Below are 18,875 nucleotides of genomic sequence, written 5' to 3'. Positions count from 1 at the left end.
GGTAGGGGCAAAAATTCCATTTCAATCTTCAAATGCTCATAAAAATGGCTAGAGGAAGCCTGTTTCTTCCTGTGGGATGGGTCCCATGTCATTCCTTAGCTAGAACTGGTGTTCTTTAACTGATTTCCAGCAGTTGTGTTCAGCCAAAGCAGAGCTAGCTCTAAATCCCTAAGGCCAAGAAGTGGCCATATGCTCTATTACAAACATGTAGCACACATCTGGAAGTTTCAAAAATAAATAGCATCCTTATTTAGTTATATTTCATTTGCAATTACTTAGCCCTTTCTACTTCTTCACATTATGATTGAAATAATTTCATTTGCCCACAATATTAAATTGCTTTTGAGTGCTGAAATTGAAGTTTATTCAGAAAAGTGAATTAAGGTAGCACTCTGGCAGTGAGCAAATGCTTTAAACATGCTAATGGGCAAATTCTATTCCAAGCTGCACTGATGAAATCCTGCTGACTGAAATGGTTCTGTTTCAGGACCAGAGACTTGATTTTGACCTGACATGCTTAAGAGGTTTTCACAACAGGACTTCTCTCAAAAAATATTGTTTCATCCAAATACAGACTGTTTTATGGAAGCAGCTCTTAGCTTAACTACTCTCGAAGCAATAGTGAGTCACGAAGTTCTGAATATTTGAGAATATACATTTTTAAGAAATATTGATTTTTGAACCGGGAAAAATAGAAGCATGCATTTTTAAGAAGCATAGATTTTTTGGACAAGGAAAAATACTTAGATTAACATAGTTAATATAGTGTGACCTCTAACTCTCTGCTCAATGCTAAACCTGGGCTTTCTCCAACAACTGTTTTCCAATTGTTTTTCACTAGTATATGTTGACAATACTGATTTATGACAGGTTTGAAAAGATAATAAATAGCACAAATCTACCCTATTTCTGCCTACCTATCTGCTTGAGCATGTGACAGGAGGCACAAGAGCCTGCTTACCCAGGAGAGAGGTCTAACAGCTGCTCATTTATATTCTCCTGAGGTGCTCCAATTTAATATTACTTTAAAAGAGACCTTTTTAAAAGGGAATTTCTTTAGTGAATTTCTTTGATATGCAAAAAATTCCAAATTTTTGCTGCATAATCTTAACCAGAAAGTTATTTTCTGATGTTCATCCTTCTGTTAGGCTCTTCCACTCCTTCCCTTTATTCATTGAATAATTTTATCTATTCAATAATTCATGCTTTGATTATATTTAAACTCATATGTGTACAGAATTAAAGGCTGCTAAGGTGCAGAAAGAGCACTACAATACTCAGTTTACCTGAAGAGTCAAACTTGCATTACCACAGATTTCCAAGTTTTTTTTTTGTGTCAATGACACTGAGATAGAAGAAAATGGAAGACTCATGGTTGAGGCCTTCTAAAAGTTAATTCCTTTTACTAGTATTTCTCAATACTTTGAATTTCCTTTTTCAATCATGCAAAAAATAATGTCCATTTTGATAATTTTGGAAATATTTGTGTGTTATATTGTCCACTTGTGTTCCATAGACTTTGAGTGGACTATATAAGAGCAGAGGAATAGATGGCTCCAGAGAACAGCAGAGAGGGAAATTACCCAAGTAATGTAAGTGCATGTTTCTTATCACTAGCTTAAATAATTCATTCATCTTCACCAGAAATCCATGAAATAAAAAAGATTCCCAAACTTCAAGATTTTAATAATCTAATAATTTTTATTTTCCCCACCTCACTCTGATTAGACATGATGTGTGTACAGATGGCTCATTGGATCACTTATTCCCTGGGAACCCTTGTCCCCAAGCATTTGGCCTCATTCTATGCATGCATGAATAAAATGAGATCTGGATTTAAACAGAATTGAAGCAGCTGCAATTGTTGAGGAGAACTTTAAATAAGAGGTTTGGCTCTATTAGTTTCTAAGGGATTCATTTCATCTTAAAGTTGATGATACTTTAATGTCAGTAGTCAATGGTTAGAGTATTTTTTTGTTGTTGCTTTTAGTTGGTTGCCTTTTGGTTTTGTTTCTTTAATTAGGAGGTGTGTCATGTCCCATAATGTTAATTTGGCTGACATTTAAAGCAAAACTTATAGTTCTATATGGCATGCCTCCTGCCTTCCACTATTACTGTTCTTCACCTAAAAGAGAACTGAATTTCATCTTTAAAAGATGGTAAAATCTTTACCAACACATTTTTCATTTTCTTGCCAGAAGCAAATGGACCATAATTTATGCCTAAGTACAAATAAGGATGGATGCAGTAGGTAGAAATTTTTGAAAGAACAGCGGTTGCAGGAAAACCAGCTGCTATCTCTCTATTTCATTTGTAACAAAGCAGTGGGTGTTTTATGTTTAGTTTCCAATAAATCTTTGCTTGAATGTCACTGCAATACACCTGGAATTAAAAGCCATATTGTGAAAACCACACGTAGAATCATTAATTCTGGTGAACTACATCAGCATTTTAATTCGAGTGAGGAACAGCTCCACATGTGCTGCTTTTGGCTGGGATAGAGTTAATTTTCTCAGAGCAGCAAGTGTGGGGCTGTGTTTGGGCTTTGTGCTGGAAGCAGAGCTGGTAACTCAGGGATATTTTAGCTATTGCTGAGCAGCCCTTCCACAGAGCCAAGGCCTTTCCTGTCCATCATCCCACCCCAGCAGGGAGGAGGCTGGGGCTGCACAAGGAGCTGGGAGGGGACACAGCCAGGACAGCTGACCCAGGGATATCCCACACCATATCCCACACCCTATGGCTTTGTGCTGAGCATAAATCTGAGGGAAGAAGAAGGAAGCAGTGGGGGAGGGGACACACATTTTGAGTGGTGGCATTTGTCTTCCCAAATCTCTGTTATGTGATGGATCCCTACTTTGCTGGGAATGGCTGAACACCTGCCTGCCCACGGGAAGTGGTGAATTAATTCCTGGTTTCACTTTGCTTGCTCACATGCCTTTTGCATTATTACCTGTTAAATTGTCTTTTTCTCAACCCACAGATTTTCGTACCTTTACTGTTCTGATTCTCTCCTCCATCCCACTCTGGGGGAGGGAGTGAGTGGCTGGCCAGGATTTTAAATGATACCATAACTTCTTTATTCTAATTTATTGTGCTATCAAATATTTTCCAGGCTTATCTGAAGATTAGAATCCTCTTAAGAATGAACAGATACAATTAATATACCTAAGGCTAAGTCCACACTTTGTGTCTGAAATTTTCTGAATTTAGTAATTTCACTTCTAGCAGGCAATGACTTTTGTAGGAAGGTAGCAACCAACAACAACAATGCAGTAAGCAACAGCTTCGTAACAACATCTTAATGGTGGCTGGTTCCATGAACCCCCTTCCTTGTCCCTGCTGCTGCTCCTCTCCCAGGTATGAGAAGCATGCCTGCAGTGCTCCCCAGGCAGGGTTTTCCACCACTGCCTTCTTGAATCTAATAGTTTAATTACCAAGAAATAAATTTAAAAGATGTATCACTAGCCAAAGAGACTTTTGAAAGTGTCCTCGAGTCCTTTCCAAGCATCAGAATGTCTTTCTTCTCTCTAAACCTTTAATTTTATTTTCTTTGTTCTCCATTTTGGAAAACCTTTCAAATCCAAAAAAAGTCAAGAACCCAAACTTCACTATATCAAGAAGAGCTGGCTGTGCCTGCACTTTCAAACTTTGTTCCACTGCAGCAATACATTGACCTTGTGCTGAATTTGGGGTATTTGCCTTGGCTTATTTGAGCATATGCTTTTCAACCTGTATGTTCCCTCCTCTGATTTGCAGTGCACCAGCCAGGTCCTAAAGGCATTACAGGGATGCTTGACACTCTCTGCACTTGAAATTCCTTTGACCCTCATTATGTGTATTGGAGAAGAAACCAGAAGGATTCTAAATGAGCATGTTATTTCAAGTACTGCTTAAGGGCGGGGGGGGGAAGGCAGAAATAAGTAAAAGTTGCAGTTTATTGCTGTTTATCTCAAAGTAACAAAGTTGCTCATCCTTACCACTAATGTTTAAAATTTTGAAGCTGGAATTCTTTCTCCAAATAAATCCTGAACTACAAAATCTAATGCTGGTCTTACACAACTCTAAAATGTATGGATTAAAAACCCTGTCAGCTCTAACTGTTGGCACACTTGTAAAATTACCTGGCTCTGCAGTTTTCTGTGTAGCATTTGCAACAGGCTCTTCTGCAAGGATTCAGCTTTCCCACAGTGCTAGTGAAACTGCTGAGGTTTGGGTGTCCTGCTCCCAGCCCCATTCCCTGCCCCATTCCCTGTCCTGCTTCCCAGCCCAGTTCCCTTCCTTGCAGCAGCTGCCTTCTGGGAGGAGGGGAGCCCAAGGATGAGTCACTGTCTGACCCTAGGAGACATCATCTGTGTTCCTTGAGAGGCAGACACCCAGCTGCTGACTTCTGTTTGCTGAGCCCCATCTTTTCTATCAGACTTAACAGTCTTCACAATAGTGTCTGATTTCATTGCTGAAATTACTGTTTGGTTCCATGAGGGATTTGGTTTTCCTACCCATTTCGTGAAAGATAATCTCATGCTATGTTAATGGACAGGGTAAAATTCTAAGATAAATGATGCTGTTGGTAAAAGTTCCAATAAAAATTATTTCACTAAAAAAGCCTATATTTTACACGTTCAATATAAAATTCATAGATCCTCCTAATGTGTGGTAGATTAGAGGAACAGAGAAATCAGAACACTGTAAAGAAATTTGTTTTGAAATTACTCCACAGGGCATATTGTTACACTGTTGAAGTCAGATACAGAATTACAGCAGCTTCTTGGGGAATTAAGCCCACCTGATTTTTATTTGCAGTTTGATAGTATCGTTGACAAAAGATAAAATAAAAATCTTGAAATGTTCAGCATTAGAAAGTTAAAGTCACCTTTTTCATCTTGATTATTCTCTCAGGACAGTTCTTCCCCTGGGATATGGCCATGCACACACAGAGAATAGAAATAAAATTCTCGAATTGTAAAAAACAGGGGTTTCCCTCTTTTTATTTATCTTCTTTCAAATGTGACTGATCTTTAGTAGTTTTTTAATCATGTGAAATCTTGCTTTATTAGAAAAAATGATACTATTTTTAATACATGTTTATAAATCTCTAAAAAGAAAAGATACTATTTTATAAGACAAAAGCCCCAAAATTAATAAAGACAATACAGTAGGAATCATATTTACAAAAATGCTGTTCCTTTCCTTTTGATCTTGACCTTGGCTTGCATCCATCCTTTATCTCTTACCATAGGTTTAAATGAAGTCAAGCCTGGTATGAATTTAAAAAAAAAATAAAACTGTGGAAATGTCTTCTGTTAGCATCAGTTTTTTCATGATTTCCCTGAGTGGTCCATGGCTGATGTAGGAACCATGTCACACTCATTACAGATCCTGCTACATATTGCTAATTGTGTCAACAAAAACATAAACAGGATTTAAGGCCAGTGGGGGTAACTGGAGCCATTGAAAACTACTTTTCCCACAACTTGGGCTACAGAGCACTCTTTGGTACCCTTGGAATGAAGACAGAGCTGAGGGATGAGCTGAGGCACAGCCTCTGAGAAATGCATTTAGCCTTGGCTTTCAGATTGCAAATGATGGCAAATCTATTACAATCCAAAACCAATTGTTTCAGCCATTAATCATCCTTACTGTTAAAAATGTGTACCCCACCTCTACCCTGATTTCTCATAGATTCAGTTTTTAGCCTCTGAAATTTTTCTAATTTTACCTAAAATATTAAAAGCCATCTGTTATAGAAAAGTTTTCCCCTTGTCAGATATCACCAGCTGGTTCTAACCCTCCTGTTGCCCTCTCCTCAACTGAGGAAGTTTCCCAGACATCATTCCTGTAATGCATTTCTGATCCCTTTCCAATTGCTCATATTTATTTTTGTTTGAAACATGAACAGCAGAACCCAACCCAGTCTGCATGGATTTTTCTGTACTCCATGAAGTGGTGATACCAGTTATCTCCCTCCTTCCTCAGGACTCTCCCATGGCTATATATACACCTGCACCTGTGCAATAACAAAAAGCATCAGTGTCAGTGAGTAAAAGTGACTGACCTTAAGCATGGGTTAAATGCTCCTAAATACAGCTCCACTTGAGCATCCTTCTACACTTAAACCTCTGTCACTACCTCTTCTTCTCTGGTTTAGAGAGAAGTAATGGAAGGTTTTTGATGGGATGCTTTTACAGCCTAAACCTCAGTGGTACACCTGTGTCTCTGTATTTTAATTTCCTTTCAGCTTTAATTATTTTCCTATCTCTTTACACCAAGTGTCTCTCAAATGAGAGAATGTGTGAATTTATGCATATTAATGATTTTTAAATAAATATTATTAGGCAGAACAAGGGTGTTTGTATTTGTATTTTGAAGTGGAAATAGAAAATGTGGCAATGAAGGGAAAGAGCTAGTAAAACATACATTTCTAAAATCAGGAACTGAAAAGATTTTTTTTTGCTCAGAACCATTGCAATAGCAGATAAATTCCATTACTTCCAATCTGCCAGCTGTGAGAGAGAACTGCAATTTTAACAGGTGAATAAAAAAAAAGAAAAATGAGGCAAAGCTCTGAAGGAAAAGCACAAAAGACATTAAAAAGATGATTTCAGGATGAAAAAAAACCCACCCCAGATCTCTCAGCAAGTGACAGCTGTGGGTTTAATGGACTATTCTTAAAATGAGATTTATATGCAAACTGCCTACAGAAAGTTAAAAAAGGATGCTAATAACCTATAAATGCAAAAGGTTTTTATCTCAGGCTTAAAAATTTTTGATGGCAGTGGATGGAATGTTATAACAAACCAGAAATGTCCCCATTAAATGATTGTTTCTGTGACCTGATGCCATTATGAATGATCCCATAAAATCACAAAGCAGTTGTCCTGTTGCTCTTTCCTGCACCACTTCTTCCCAACTCACTGAGTCTGTCAGCATGGGGGTTTTAGTCTCACATGCCACCCCATCACAAACTAGGATTTCTTTCTACTACCACTGAAAATATTCTTGATCTCCTAATGCATTCCTTTGCCTTGAAAGAAAGTTTTGAACATGCATGCATGAAATGGATCAGAATTGGAGACTCTGCCACTGATGCACCCATTGACAGCTGCACCTTTGGGTGACAAATCTTCCCCCAGCTCAAAGCTGGATCTTTATCCACAGGGAGCTTTGGGGAACAACATCAGTTCACACCAGCTGGAAACCAAGCATGATTGCCAAATATTAAATAGGTGGGAAAGGACATTGCATCCTCTAAATTCTGAGTTACAGGCTTCACACAGCCAAATACAACTCTTCACCAATAAATGGGACACTTTGGAAGGTCCTCCACTTTGGGTCCACCTATTGCAGACAGTGAGGAACTAAGCATAGCAAAACTTCATTCTTTAGACATCTGACAAGTGTGCTGTTATAATCTTTGTTTCAATGAGTTACAGCATCTTTCCCATCTGCTTGCACCTCCTCTGTGCCTGACTCCAGCACAGCCGGCAGAGCTGGCAGGAGATAACACACACCTGCACCTCTGATTTGTACCAAGCTACCAGTGTGGGCAAGGGGCTGCTGAGTTGTGAGCAGGCTATGTTTTATTGGGCTACTTTTGCTTTTAAGACAGATACCTACATGTGTGTTTATTTAAATAGCTCATGCATACTGGCAGCACACGTGTAAACACACCTGTAAACATACAGATACCATATTACAAGCAAATGCACACACCTCTACATTGATGAAGCAATGAATATAAGCTAAACAAGCAAACTGGACCATTGCTTTTTGGAATAAAATGTCCCCATTAACTACATTAAAAAATATATCCATGACAAGCAGCTCCAACAGGCATGTGCACAAATACTTGTGCAATCTGCTTCTTCGTTTAGAGAAATTGTAGGAGGCATTGCTTAGGAAAGTAGAGTTTGTGCAAGCAACACATTGCCTCAGCATCAGAGCTTTAGTCACACTGTTTAGAATTCAGTGGTGACAAAAGCTAAATTCTTCCTACAATATTAAATATAACTCTGCTTAAATGTGGAAAAGTAGCGCCAATTTCTTAAGCGAGAGCGAAAGTGAAGCTTCAGTTTTCTTGTGACAATTTTATAAAATTACCTAAAAGGTTTCAGAATTAGATTTTTTTTCTTTTCCCTCTGTATTTAGTAACTCTAGCACTTAATCTTCCTTCATGTCACTGCAGATCCAGCAAGGTGTAGTGATTCTTGTCCCTCCCAATCTGCCTGGAGAAGCAGCTGGAAGGTCCCTGGAGAGTGTCAGTTCAGCCCTTTCAGTGCCAAAACCCGTGCTGCTGAGTCAAGAACGGGCTTGATCTCTGACAACCGTTTTGAAAAGAAATTAAGTTTTAGAGAACTAAACCAATTGTATTTCCAATAAAAATAACTAAGACGTTCTCTGAAGAAACTCAAGCATGACATTAGCACGCAGTGAGTCCAAGAGCATTAACACCTATAATGCTCACGGTCATAGTCTGTTTCTAGTTGTGCTGGAGCCCTACCGAGAGGAGTGATTCATCCCACAGAGGTGGAAAGAGAGAGAATCAGATTTTCTCTTGCCGGGCTTTCTGCCTGTAATACATCTCAGCCATCCAGCAGAAGCCACTGGAATAAGTACGGAGGCACACTCTATTTCTCATCCCTGTAGAAGACACCCAGCCCGTCCCGCTTCCCACACCGCACCTTTGAGCCCCGTTCGCTCCCAGCGAGAGGCCGGCCGAGCTGTGTCCGTGCCCGTCCTGGACAGCCCCTCTTGCCCCGGGGATGCTGGGGGTCATTTCCCCGCTCCCCACGGTGGGACCGCGCTCTCCTCTTGTGCTGCGCAAAGAGCCGGTGACGGCACCGAGCAATTGCGAGGGTGACTCGGTCTTGGAGGGAGGGAAGGAGCGGGGCGGGCGGCTGGCCCGGCTGCACCTTTCCTTTCCATTCCGTGCCGTCCCGTCCTCGGCCGGCCGCGGTGCCCAGCGGCCCGGACGGGGCGTCCCTGGCGGCGGAGCATGCTCACAGGGCGGCGGGGGCGGGCGGCCCGGCCCGGGCAGCGGGGATCGGGCGGGCAGCGCAGACGGGAGCGCCGCTCCACTGCGCTGGGCGCCCGGGCGGGCACGGGGCGAGCGGAGCCGCCAGCCCGGGCGGGAGCCGCCGGGAATCGCGGGGGCGCGGAGCGAACCCAGAAGGAGCGGGCGCGAAGCCGTGTGTGCCACGGGCAGGGTACGCGCTGAGCCGCGAAGCCTGGCAAGAGAGGAGCGCGCTGAGCTGCGGAGCGGGAGCGCAAGCGAAAGGACGCGAGGCGGGTACCCAAAGCGGGCCCGCGGAACAGACACCCGAGCAAGGGGACACGCTGAACCGCGGAGCTGGAACCCCTGGAAGGAGCCGCGGGGCGGAGACCTCGAGCAGGGGGATCTGCGCTGAGCCGCGGGGCGGGGATCCCCAGCGGAGGTACTTGCACTGAGCCGCGGGGCGGGGATCCCCAGCGGAGGTACTTGCGCTGAGCCGCGGGGCGGGGACCCCGCCTGGGGTCCCCGGAGCGCGGGAGAGGGACCCCGGCGGGGCTGGCGCCGCGGTAGTGGCGAGCCGCGGAGCCCGGAGCGCTCTGAGCGGCCGAGCGGGGCCATCCGGCGGGGGTGGCGGTGGGGCGGGGGGGCAGCGGCCCCATGGGGCCGGGCGGCGGGGCGGCGCTGGCTGCTCGGCGCATCCCGGCCGGAGCCGCCCCGCCGCCGGCGGGAGCCGCCAGCGATGCTGCGGGGTGGCCGGAGCCCACTGCCCCCGGCGACGGGGCCCCCCAGCGCGGCGCGGGACACGGCGGGTTCCCCCGGGGCAGCGCAGGTGGCGGCGGGCAGCCTGCTGGCGCTGCTCATCCTCTGGACTCTCTTCGGGAACGTGCTCGTGTGCGCGGCCATCGTCCGCTACCGGCACCTGCGGAGCAAGGTTACCAACATCTTCATCGTGTCCTTGGCTGTCTCGGACCTACTGGTGGCCCTGCTGGTCATGCCCTGGAAGGCGGTGGCAGAGGTGGCTGGGTACTGGCCCTTTGGGGCTTTCTGCAACGTCTGGGTGGCCTTTGATATCATGTGCTCCACGGCCTCCATCCTGAACCTGTGTGTGATCAGCGTGGACAGGTACTGGGCTATCTCCAGCCCTTTCCGCTATGAGAGGAAGATGACCCAGCGCTTGGCTCTGGTGATGATCAGCGTGGCATGGGCGCTGTCTGTGCTCATCTCCTTCATCCCTGTCCAGCTCAACTGGCACAAAGGCGGGGATGTTGTTGCTGCTGCTGATATGGAAGATGGATTTGGCACTGCCTGGGCAGCAGCAGGTGCTGTCACCACCTGGGCAGAAGATATGAGTACCACATGGGTGGCATTAGCGGCAGTGAGACCCTCTGATGGGACCTCTGGCGGCAATGATACCCTCACTGGACCATCGGAGAGCTGTGACTCCAGCCTCAACAGGACTTATGCTATTTCCTCCTCCTTGATCAGTTTTTATATCCCGGTGGCTATCATGATAGTTACCTACACCCGAATCTACCGCATTGCCCAGGTGCAGATTCGTCGTATCTCTTCCTTGGAGAGGGCAGCCGAGCATGCACAGAGCTGCCGGAGCAGCCACGTTGACTGCCACCATCACACAAGCCTCAAGTCCTCCATCAGGAAAGAAACCAAGGTGTTAAAGACGCTCTCTGTCATCATGGGTGTCTTTGTGTGTTGCTGGTTGCCATTCTTCATCCTGAACTGCATGGTTCCCTTCTGCGAGAGCCCACCCAGTGACCCCCACGCTGGCCTGCCCTGCGTCAGTGAGACCACCTTTAATATCTTTGTCTGGTTTGGTTGGGCTAACTCTTCTCTTAACCCCATCATCTATGCCTTCAATGCTGACTTTAGAAAGGTTTTCTCCAACCTCCTGGGATGTGGTCAGTTTTGCTCTGGTACTGCAGTGGAGACTGTTAATATAAGCAATGAGCTTATCTCTTACAACCAGGACACCCTTTACCATAAGGAGATAGTGACTGCTTATGTTAACATGATCCCAAATGTGGTTGACTGTGAGGAAAATCGTGAGGACCCTTTTGATAGGATGTCCCAGATCTCCCCTGACCATGAGGTTGCCACTGACTCTGCCTGTGAGCTGGACTGTGAGGGGGAGATTTCGCTAGGCAAGATAACACCTTTCACTCCAAATGGTTTACATTAAATTGTGTCCTGGTCTGGTCAGTTCTTCTTGCAATATAAAAGAAAATATTAGCCCTGAGTGGAAGCACCTGCTTGATGATGTGCTGTAGCTTGGTCAGTCAGTTTATGCTAAATTCACTTCTGAGGGTAGTGCTTTGCAGGGTGTAGACACTGTCATACAGGGGCCTGGCAGCACAAACTGAAATCAGCACTTCCCCAGGCTGAGGGCAGACCAGGCAGTTCTGGTGATTAGCTGTGGTGAGGTATTGTGGTATAATTGCAGTCAGTTCATGTTTATAATGTGTTTGCAAATGAAAGGTGCCATTGTCACTGCTAAGTATTATGACTTCTAAAATCAGGGACAGATGTGGCTGGCATAGACATTAAATTTAAAAAATTCTGGGCTGTTTGTTTGTTCAGATCTTATGTTTCTTTTTCTCCATTTTTTTGTTTGTTCAGTTTTGGTTTTTTTTTTTTTTTTTAAGATAGAGATAGTGAGGTGGTGATTTGGATGATTATTTAAATGCGTGTTTCTGCCAAAACAGTTTATGTGAAATCCTTGTTCTCCTAGGCGGCGTTGTTGCCTATGATATCCTCTGTTCCTGGATGAATAAATAAAAGTTATATTGATCAAGGGTTTATTATCTTTCGTTTGTCACCCTGAAAGGTTTTATAACAAGTATTCCAACTAACATTTCTATATGAATAGTTAAATGACTAACAGCTTAACCCTATCATTTTAAAGGCAAATAGTCTGTATGGAAAGTACAGTTTTTGGGTAAAAGCAAGGCTCATAGGAATTCTTGACATAAATGAACTTGTTTATATGGCTCTTACAGCTAGATTTATACCTTTTTTTCTTTAATATTATGATGCTATCCCTTTCTGTAGCCAAGAATATCAAGTATACATATTAAAACTTTCCATTTAATTCTGTACTTGAACTTTGTTAAAATGTTATTGATGTCAAGAGTTTGATGATAGAATTAGGAGCTGGGTGTGTCTAAAAACAATAATTATGGTTGAAAATTCTATTAATAATCATTATTTCCCATTGCAGACACTAGAGAACTCATTCACACAGAGTTACTTATTAACTGGAATTTTAAGGTGCTGTAAGTGCAACTATACTAAACATTTGAAAGCAATCTTTACAACTGAGAAGAATATCTTCGACTCTGTTTGTATTGAATCATTTATATCAAATGGAATATTAGAAACAGTTGTAAGCTTTCAGCTCAGAAATCAAAACTGATGCTATTTCCAAAACGAGTGATCAAAGGTAGTAAAAGCAATACCAATATTTATTTCAAGTTTTGGCTCACAAAGTGAACAACACTTGGATTAATTTACCCTTTAGAAATACCTGTGCCATGAGCTTAGCAGATTTAAATTGAGTGGTAGGTGTAGATTCTGCAGCCCTCCCTCCTAATGGCCCTGAGCTGGGGCCTCCCCATCCTGCCTAACTGTGAGCTGAAGGCCCCTGTAAGATGTATGGAAGAAAAGTGGAATCTGCATTATTTCAGGGGAAATAATTTAACCAGATGCTGGAACTTGTGAATGTTATGGGCTTAGTATTGAGGCTGCTTGGAAGTTCAACCCTTCATGCTGGTTTGGGGTTATCTTCTACCCCCTGGGGATGTGGGGTGGGAGAAGCGCAGGGGCCACGTGATTGAAATCCCTTTGTGGTGGCTCTGCTGCAATCTGCTCTGCAAGCAATGTTTTATGTATTTAGTCTTTGATATTAATTAGTTGTGTCATCTTGGATTACCTTTTCAATTGCTTGTCACTGAAGATTGACATCTACCTGAGCATTTTTTTTTCTGTTGATATGAAATCCCAGTGTGATATCCCTTTACAGCTGTCCTTAGGGGAAGGGTCTTGTGACTGTGGCTTAGGGAAGCTTGAAAAACAATTCTCATGCCCATAACCAGGTTCAACTTACTAATGGCTTGACACTGAGAGTGAATACATTCTTATGCTAAAGCAATCATATGTTATTAGAGTTAACCATAGTTGTAGCCCTTCTGATTAGATAAACTTGCCCAGGATAAAATAATTTGCTCAAACGAGAATCAAGGAAACTGCTTCCAGTGGTGCAGAAATACATTATCCCAACCTGAGTTTAGATTGTTTTTTTTGCATTTTCTAGTTACTACTCCAGTGTTGAGGCTAGTACAGCATTTTAAGCTGGATTTGTGCAAAAAACCAGTGATATCAGATGCAAGAGGTGCAGGCACCTGGTGCTGATTCCAACTCCCGGGGCAATGCCTGTGTTTTATCCAGTTTTTCTGCATTAAATCAGAAGCAGCCTGGGGAAATGGGGATGGGAAATCTTGATCTCTCCCTGAGCACCTGTGTGCCAGCAGGCTGTGCAGCCTGGTGCTGCCTGTTCCCCTGCTCCAGTGGCAGCACAGAGCATTAGAACAGAGGTGTCCCCCCAGCTGCCCATGTGTCCTTTCTGCTTCCCAGGGATGCCTGTGCAGGGCTGTGACAGCTCCCCTGGATCCAGCTCACTGCAGGTGTGGCTCAGGGGTACAAGTGTACAAGATGCTCCTGCATCACCCTGACCAGAGCTCTCCTCATGGAGGCTTCACCTGCCTGGGTGTCTGGAATCAGTGAGTGGGCTGGCTCTGGGATGCAAGAAGACATCTCCATCAGTGGGTTTATGTAACAGCTTTGTGCAGAATATTAGAAACAGTCCTTAGCTTAGATCTGAAGGGAGGCGTTTTCTAGCCAGCCCCTAGATTTTGTGAGCATGGTGAGGGCAGTACAGAAAACTGGCCAAATTGCCACTTTCCATTAGTAATTTTCAGTTTATGACTTCATTTGGTAAATGATTTCTGGTGGTGATTCTATGATAATAGAAATATGTGTCTTGAAATATGTGTCTGTCAGGGGGTTTCATCTTTCAAAGCCTGAGAGCATCAGAAAGGCAACATTTGTGCTTCAAAAGACACACAGAAGGTACTTTCTTTGCTGGAAGCAGAGCTTGACCTTATGGATCTTAAAGAAAATATTTTCTTAACTCAAAGGGACAATTTGTTGCATTTTAATATGCCTTAATTACTTACCACTGACAAAGCTAGAGTATTCAGAATTAGTAAGATAAACTTTTAAAAGAAATGTGTATCTTGCCTTGAACTATAAAAAGGGGCAGCCCCTTTTAATGAAAACATCCCCAAAAGGGTTGTTCTAACTTGTTTCCCTCAGATGAAACTGCTGCCCTACTTTTTAATGGTTTCCCTCTTAAGGACTAATGCATCTGCCTGTACAAGGAGTGGAGTTCACTGGAAGTGCATGTGGGTTTTTACAATCCTCATATCCCTGTAGTGTCTCTCTGGAACTCCTCTATGCTGATAGTTCTGTGCCTATTATCTGCCTTTTTTTTTTTTTTTTTTTTCTTTTTGGTACCTAAATTATTTGATTTCATGGTACAGTATGACTTTAACTTAATCTAGTCCTGAGTGGTGGCTGATTTCAAGGTCCCAGATAATTTTCAGTTTCTGTTTTGTATTAATTTTAGAAATCTTACCTTGCAATTTGTTAAACTTTTAAATGACCTCTTAGGCAGCTGGATCTGTTAGTCCTGGATAGCACCATACCTAAGGAGGGTCAGTGTATTTATAATTTTTGTGTGTATCTTTGTGTGTAATTACAGATGAGGCATTTTAAGGACTTATGGGAAAGTATCTTAATTTTTAAGAAGCTGGGACATGGAGAACATGAAAGTTCTGTTCTGTGTTCGTTGTAAAATGTGCAAACACCATATGAACTCTTTCACTCTTCAAACCCTCAAAGAACTTTTAACAGCTCTGGCTTTTCAATGGATATTGGGTTGTCTAGTGATTTTGGTTTTTTTCCACAAGCTAAAGAAATGTAGGTGTCTTTCTGAGAGGTGAACACAAATAAAACACTTTCCAAAGGGAGGAAAAATACTGCAGTAATTTTTGGTAAGTCTGGTACTTTATTGCTTTGCTTTCATTGTATTTTTTGCTTTTGCCAACCACATCTGATGTGTGTCTGCAGGGAGTCTCCCGACCGAGAATTTTTGCAACATGTAACAAAAAAAGGCTTTAAAATTAGGAAGCTTTCTTGTGGCACTGACACTGAGCACAATCTCACACCATTTAGGAGTCAATCATGTACATACTCAGCATTCAAGACTGACAGGACTGGAGGCAGTGTTCAGAACATGCATCAGGCTGGAGGTTTGAGAGGTCACGAGTTCCTCAGCTGTTTCTATCTACCAAAATCACCACTCTTAATAAGGAGGCCATTTTTGTCACTGTCACACAGAAGGCAGGGTACACATCTATGTCAGTGCTAGTAATAATGCAGAGATTTCTCTTTCCTCTGAGGCCATCTTCACGACTCTTTAATTGAATTCATAAGATCTTTAAAAATATGCAGTGCCTATTTAATTCAGCAGAAGACCTCAGGGATAGATGTGTGCTTAGGTCATGGAGCAATGAAATTATTTCTCCTTGCTTCTTATAAATATTGCCACTGGTATTCTCCGATAGTGGATGAAACCATCTTAAAGTCAGCACACTGAACAAAACATTTCACCTGCTGCAATGCAGAAATATTTTTTTTACTCAGATGTATTTGTTTGTTTTCAAACATTGGAAGACTTTTCAAACTTCTCAGAAGCTTTATGAAGTCTGCACTGAGAATCTCCACTTTGATCATAGATCAGCAACAGCTATTTTGAGTCTTGTTAACTATATAGTGCACTAAGTATTTATTGACAGGATTTTACCCTCCAAGTTTAATTTTTTTTTTAAAGATAAGGGTATACTTATGGTTTAAAAACAATGATGTGCACAAAACAAACTATAAATGAGGATATTTCTGTTAATGGGGGATCAAAGATATGTCTCTTCAGCCTTTTGTTTATTGTTGCAGTGTTATCATTGCAGTTGATGGTAGAGAACAGTAATAGCATTAGGTGTGTCAAGAGTGGAAATAGAAATAATATCATTTGAAGCAGATGATGGATTGTTTTTTTCGGAGAACCTGCTGTCTCTCCCAGGATAGTTTAGTTTAATGGAAAATTTACAGGATGATTTTATATTGTTTTATGTTGAAATCCATTCTTAGTTGTAAATGGAGATAACAGTCAATAATATTCATAGTAGGCAGTTACTTAAGAAGGATAAATACTTTTATGGACCTAATCTTTATATCATAGCCATCACAGTCACATTTATGAGATTTATAAAATACTATGCAGTAATCATAAAAATTAAAAATTCCAGTATGTGAAAAAAAAATCTTCCTATGAATTATTCCCTGCAGTTAACAGCAAATACTTGTTTGTATTGAGGACTGTGTCCTCACTGCTACCAGAAGCTGGAAAGCTCTGAACCCATTACTGTTCATCTACTGATTCATGATTGAAGTATCTTGCCTTGGAAAGAAATGGCAAAACAAGGAAAGAAATGGCAAAATGGGTTCTGTTTCCATGAAATCAGTGTGGTGTCAGCCAGCTGGTGCAGGGGACTGCAGGGAGCCTTTCCTGACACACAAGAGCCTCACCCTCCACCACAGGTGCCTGGCTCCTAAGACAGGTGCTCAAAACCTGCATGTGATGCTTAGGAAATACGAATTTTTAAAGCAACAGATGTTTTTTGGTTGTTAAAGAAAAGAGAAACCACATTTTCTTTTCTGAGGTTCTGCTCTGAATGAAGTGGTTTCAAGTGAGATCTGCTTAGCGTGGCCTCTCTGGCATAGCTGTGCCTGGCTGTGGCTTGAACGGATGTGGCTCCGGCAGCTGCTCGGGGCTTTGCTCTCTGAGCTGCACGTAGCTCACAGTTTAGGGACCCAGCATTGAGCTGAAGACATCCAATCCTAAATTCATCTAGTTTTTCCAGAGGCCCTGGTAGCTGCATAGCAGAGATGAGCCTTGACCACAGCTTGAGCTTGGTTGCTTCTGAGGAATTGAAGAAATCTGGTCTGCAGCTCACCTGATGCAGTTTGAAAATTTCCCATCAATCAAATATTAACCAGGAAGTTCAGTGTACTTGCTTTTACCCTCTGACCTTGTTTTTCCAATCTGAAAGGTTTTCAGTAAGATTCAAAATCCAAGTTTCTAGCCTTTGGCCTTGACCTTTTGCTTTCTCTGTTGACTTGATATAATCAGTCTCCTTTGGTGAGCAGAAGCTCCTGGCATGGAGCTTGCTGCTCAGGTACCTTATTGTCCCCAGATCTGGAACTACCTCAAGCTACACTTAAATTACATTATTTCTCTGCCCAAGGGGAAGCTCATAGGTCTTGTTGTTGTTAGTTATGTTTGTTTTTTTTTTCCAAGCAACGTCTCCTTTCTCAACACAAGATTATTCACCAAAACCATAATTTAGAGGACAAGAGTAAATGAATTTTTTAAAAAGCTCTTGGGGATTTTGCTTGAAAATACAAAGTGAGAATGGATCAGTATTAGACATAGAGGTAATGGAGTTTTTTTTACAAAAGGTTTAATTTTTTGGCTTTTCTAGAAATAAAGGCTGAATATTTTCATTGTGAAGAGTATATGCATTTGATTTTTATGTACTTGCATGTGTACGTTCTTTTAAATATATTTAAAAAACATTTATAAATATATATATATATAAATATATAAATATATATTTAAAAAAACATTTCAATCATATTTATAAGGTAATTAAATATATTTTTCTCTATAAAAGTAAAATGTACAAATTAATCCAGAAGAAGCAAATCAGATCTTAACATTTTATTATCTTTCATTACAAGAATAAAATACTAATTCACAGTCTTCCCATATTAAACATCCCAGGGCAAATTTCTTTCAACTAATTTATATTCAAAGCAGTTCTATGTTGATTTGCTAATCAATCTTTATCTATAAGCATTCTGAGACAACAAGAAAAGAAGACTTAGAAGTACCTCGAGGTCTCTCAACAATGGATATTAAACAATGCTTTTTGTCTTTCTGGATCAGTAAAACAAAGATGCAAACTTCTTCACGGTGTGCAAAGAATTTCTGCTTCATCAGAAGATAAAATGTTTTGCCTAATCTCCAGACATCCAACTGAGGTAAGACAGTGTCTGAATATTAAATGTCTTCTTAGATAGAAGTGTTTTCTGAATTAAACAATTTGATAAGTCAAATAATGCCATTCTCTTAAAAAATAGTATTTGCAGACAGAGTTTCATAGATAAAATGAGATATAAAAGTGCAAATTCCAGGGCCAGCTCAGCAGCCCTGGGAAAAGTGGCAGGATTGAAATTCCTGGCAATAGCAGAGCTCTTGTCTGAGCATGGGAAAGAAAATAGCTGGGTAGAAGGGAAGGAGAGAATTTAAGGAGGAATTTGAGAAACTAACTGAGAGTCCATGAATCCACAAATTTGGTGGTGGTTGAACAAAGGAAGGGACCAGGAGGAAGTGCTATGGTGCCTGGTGGCTGAGGCAGGGATGATAACAGAGGTCAGTGGGTTTTGGAGCAAGCAGGTGAAAGGGGACTGGAAGGGGTCAGGATGGGGCCAGGGCAGGGACTGTGTGGACTCAGGGAGGCCACACAGAGATGGGTGAGATTTACATGGAGAAGCCAAGAGAGAAGGGCTGAGTCCTGTCCACCTCCCAGGATCCACAGGCTCTCCTGCTCTGTGCAATCCTCCTGCCACTTCTGAATAACTTCAGCAGTGCCATAATGATAATTTATTTTATCATTAAACACTTGCAACT

At 42.1% G+C, this 18,875-nt stretch overlaps 2 protein-coding genes across 2 annotated transcripts; one reads left to right on the top strand and one right to left on the bottom strand.

Annotated features, from left to right (window-relative positions):
• Positions 1-4,385: 4,385 nt before the first annotated feature.
• LOC143693988 (uncharacterized) lies at positions 4,386-9,607 on the bottom strand. Its single transcript, XM_077177702.1, has 2 exons — positions 8,679-9,607; positions 4,386-6,004 (listed from the first exon to the last, which is right to left on the bottom strand). The coding sequence occupies exons 1-2, from the start codon at positions 9,605-9,607 to the stop codon at positions 5,872-5,874; spliced, it is 1,062 nt and encodes a 353-aa protein (XP_077033817.1). The 3' UTR covers positions 4,386-5,871.
• Positions 9,603-11,798, top strand: DRD5 (dopamine receptor D5). The gene has a single exon (XM_054633354.2). It carries the CDS (start codon positions 9,729-9,731, stop codon positions 11,184-11,186), a length of 1,458 nt encoding a protein of 485 aa, XP_054489329.1. The 5' UTR covers positions 9,603-9,728; the 3' UTR covers positions 11,187-11,798.
• Positions 11,799-18,875: the final 7,077 nt, after the last annotated feature.

The sequence above is a fragment of the Agelaius phoeniceus genome, chromosome 4, assembly GCF_051311805.1.
Source record: "Agelaius phoeniceus isolate bAgePho1 chromosome 4, bAgePho1.hap1, whole genome shotgun sequence".
Classification (NCBI taxonomy): domain Eukaryota; kingdom Metazoa; phylum Chordata; class Aves; order Passeriformes; family Icteridae; genus Agelaius; species Agelaius phoeniceus.
The sequence above is the reverse complement of the archived record's forward strand: the minus strand, read 5'-3'. Positions and strand labels throughout refer to the sequence as shown.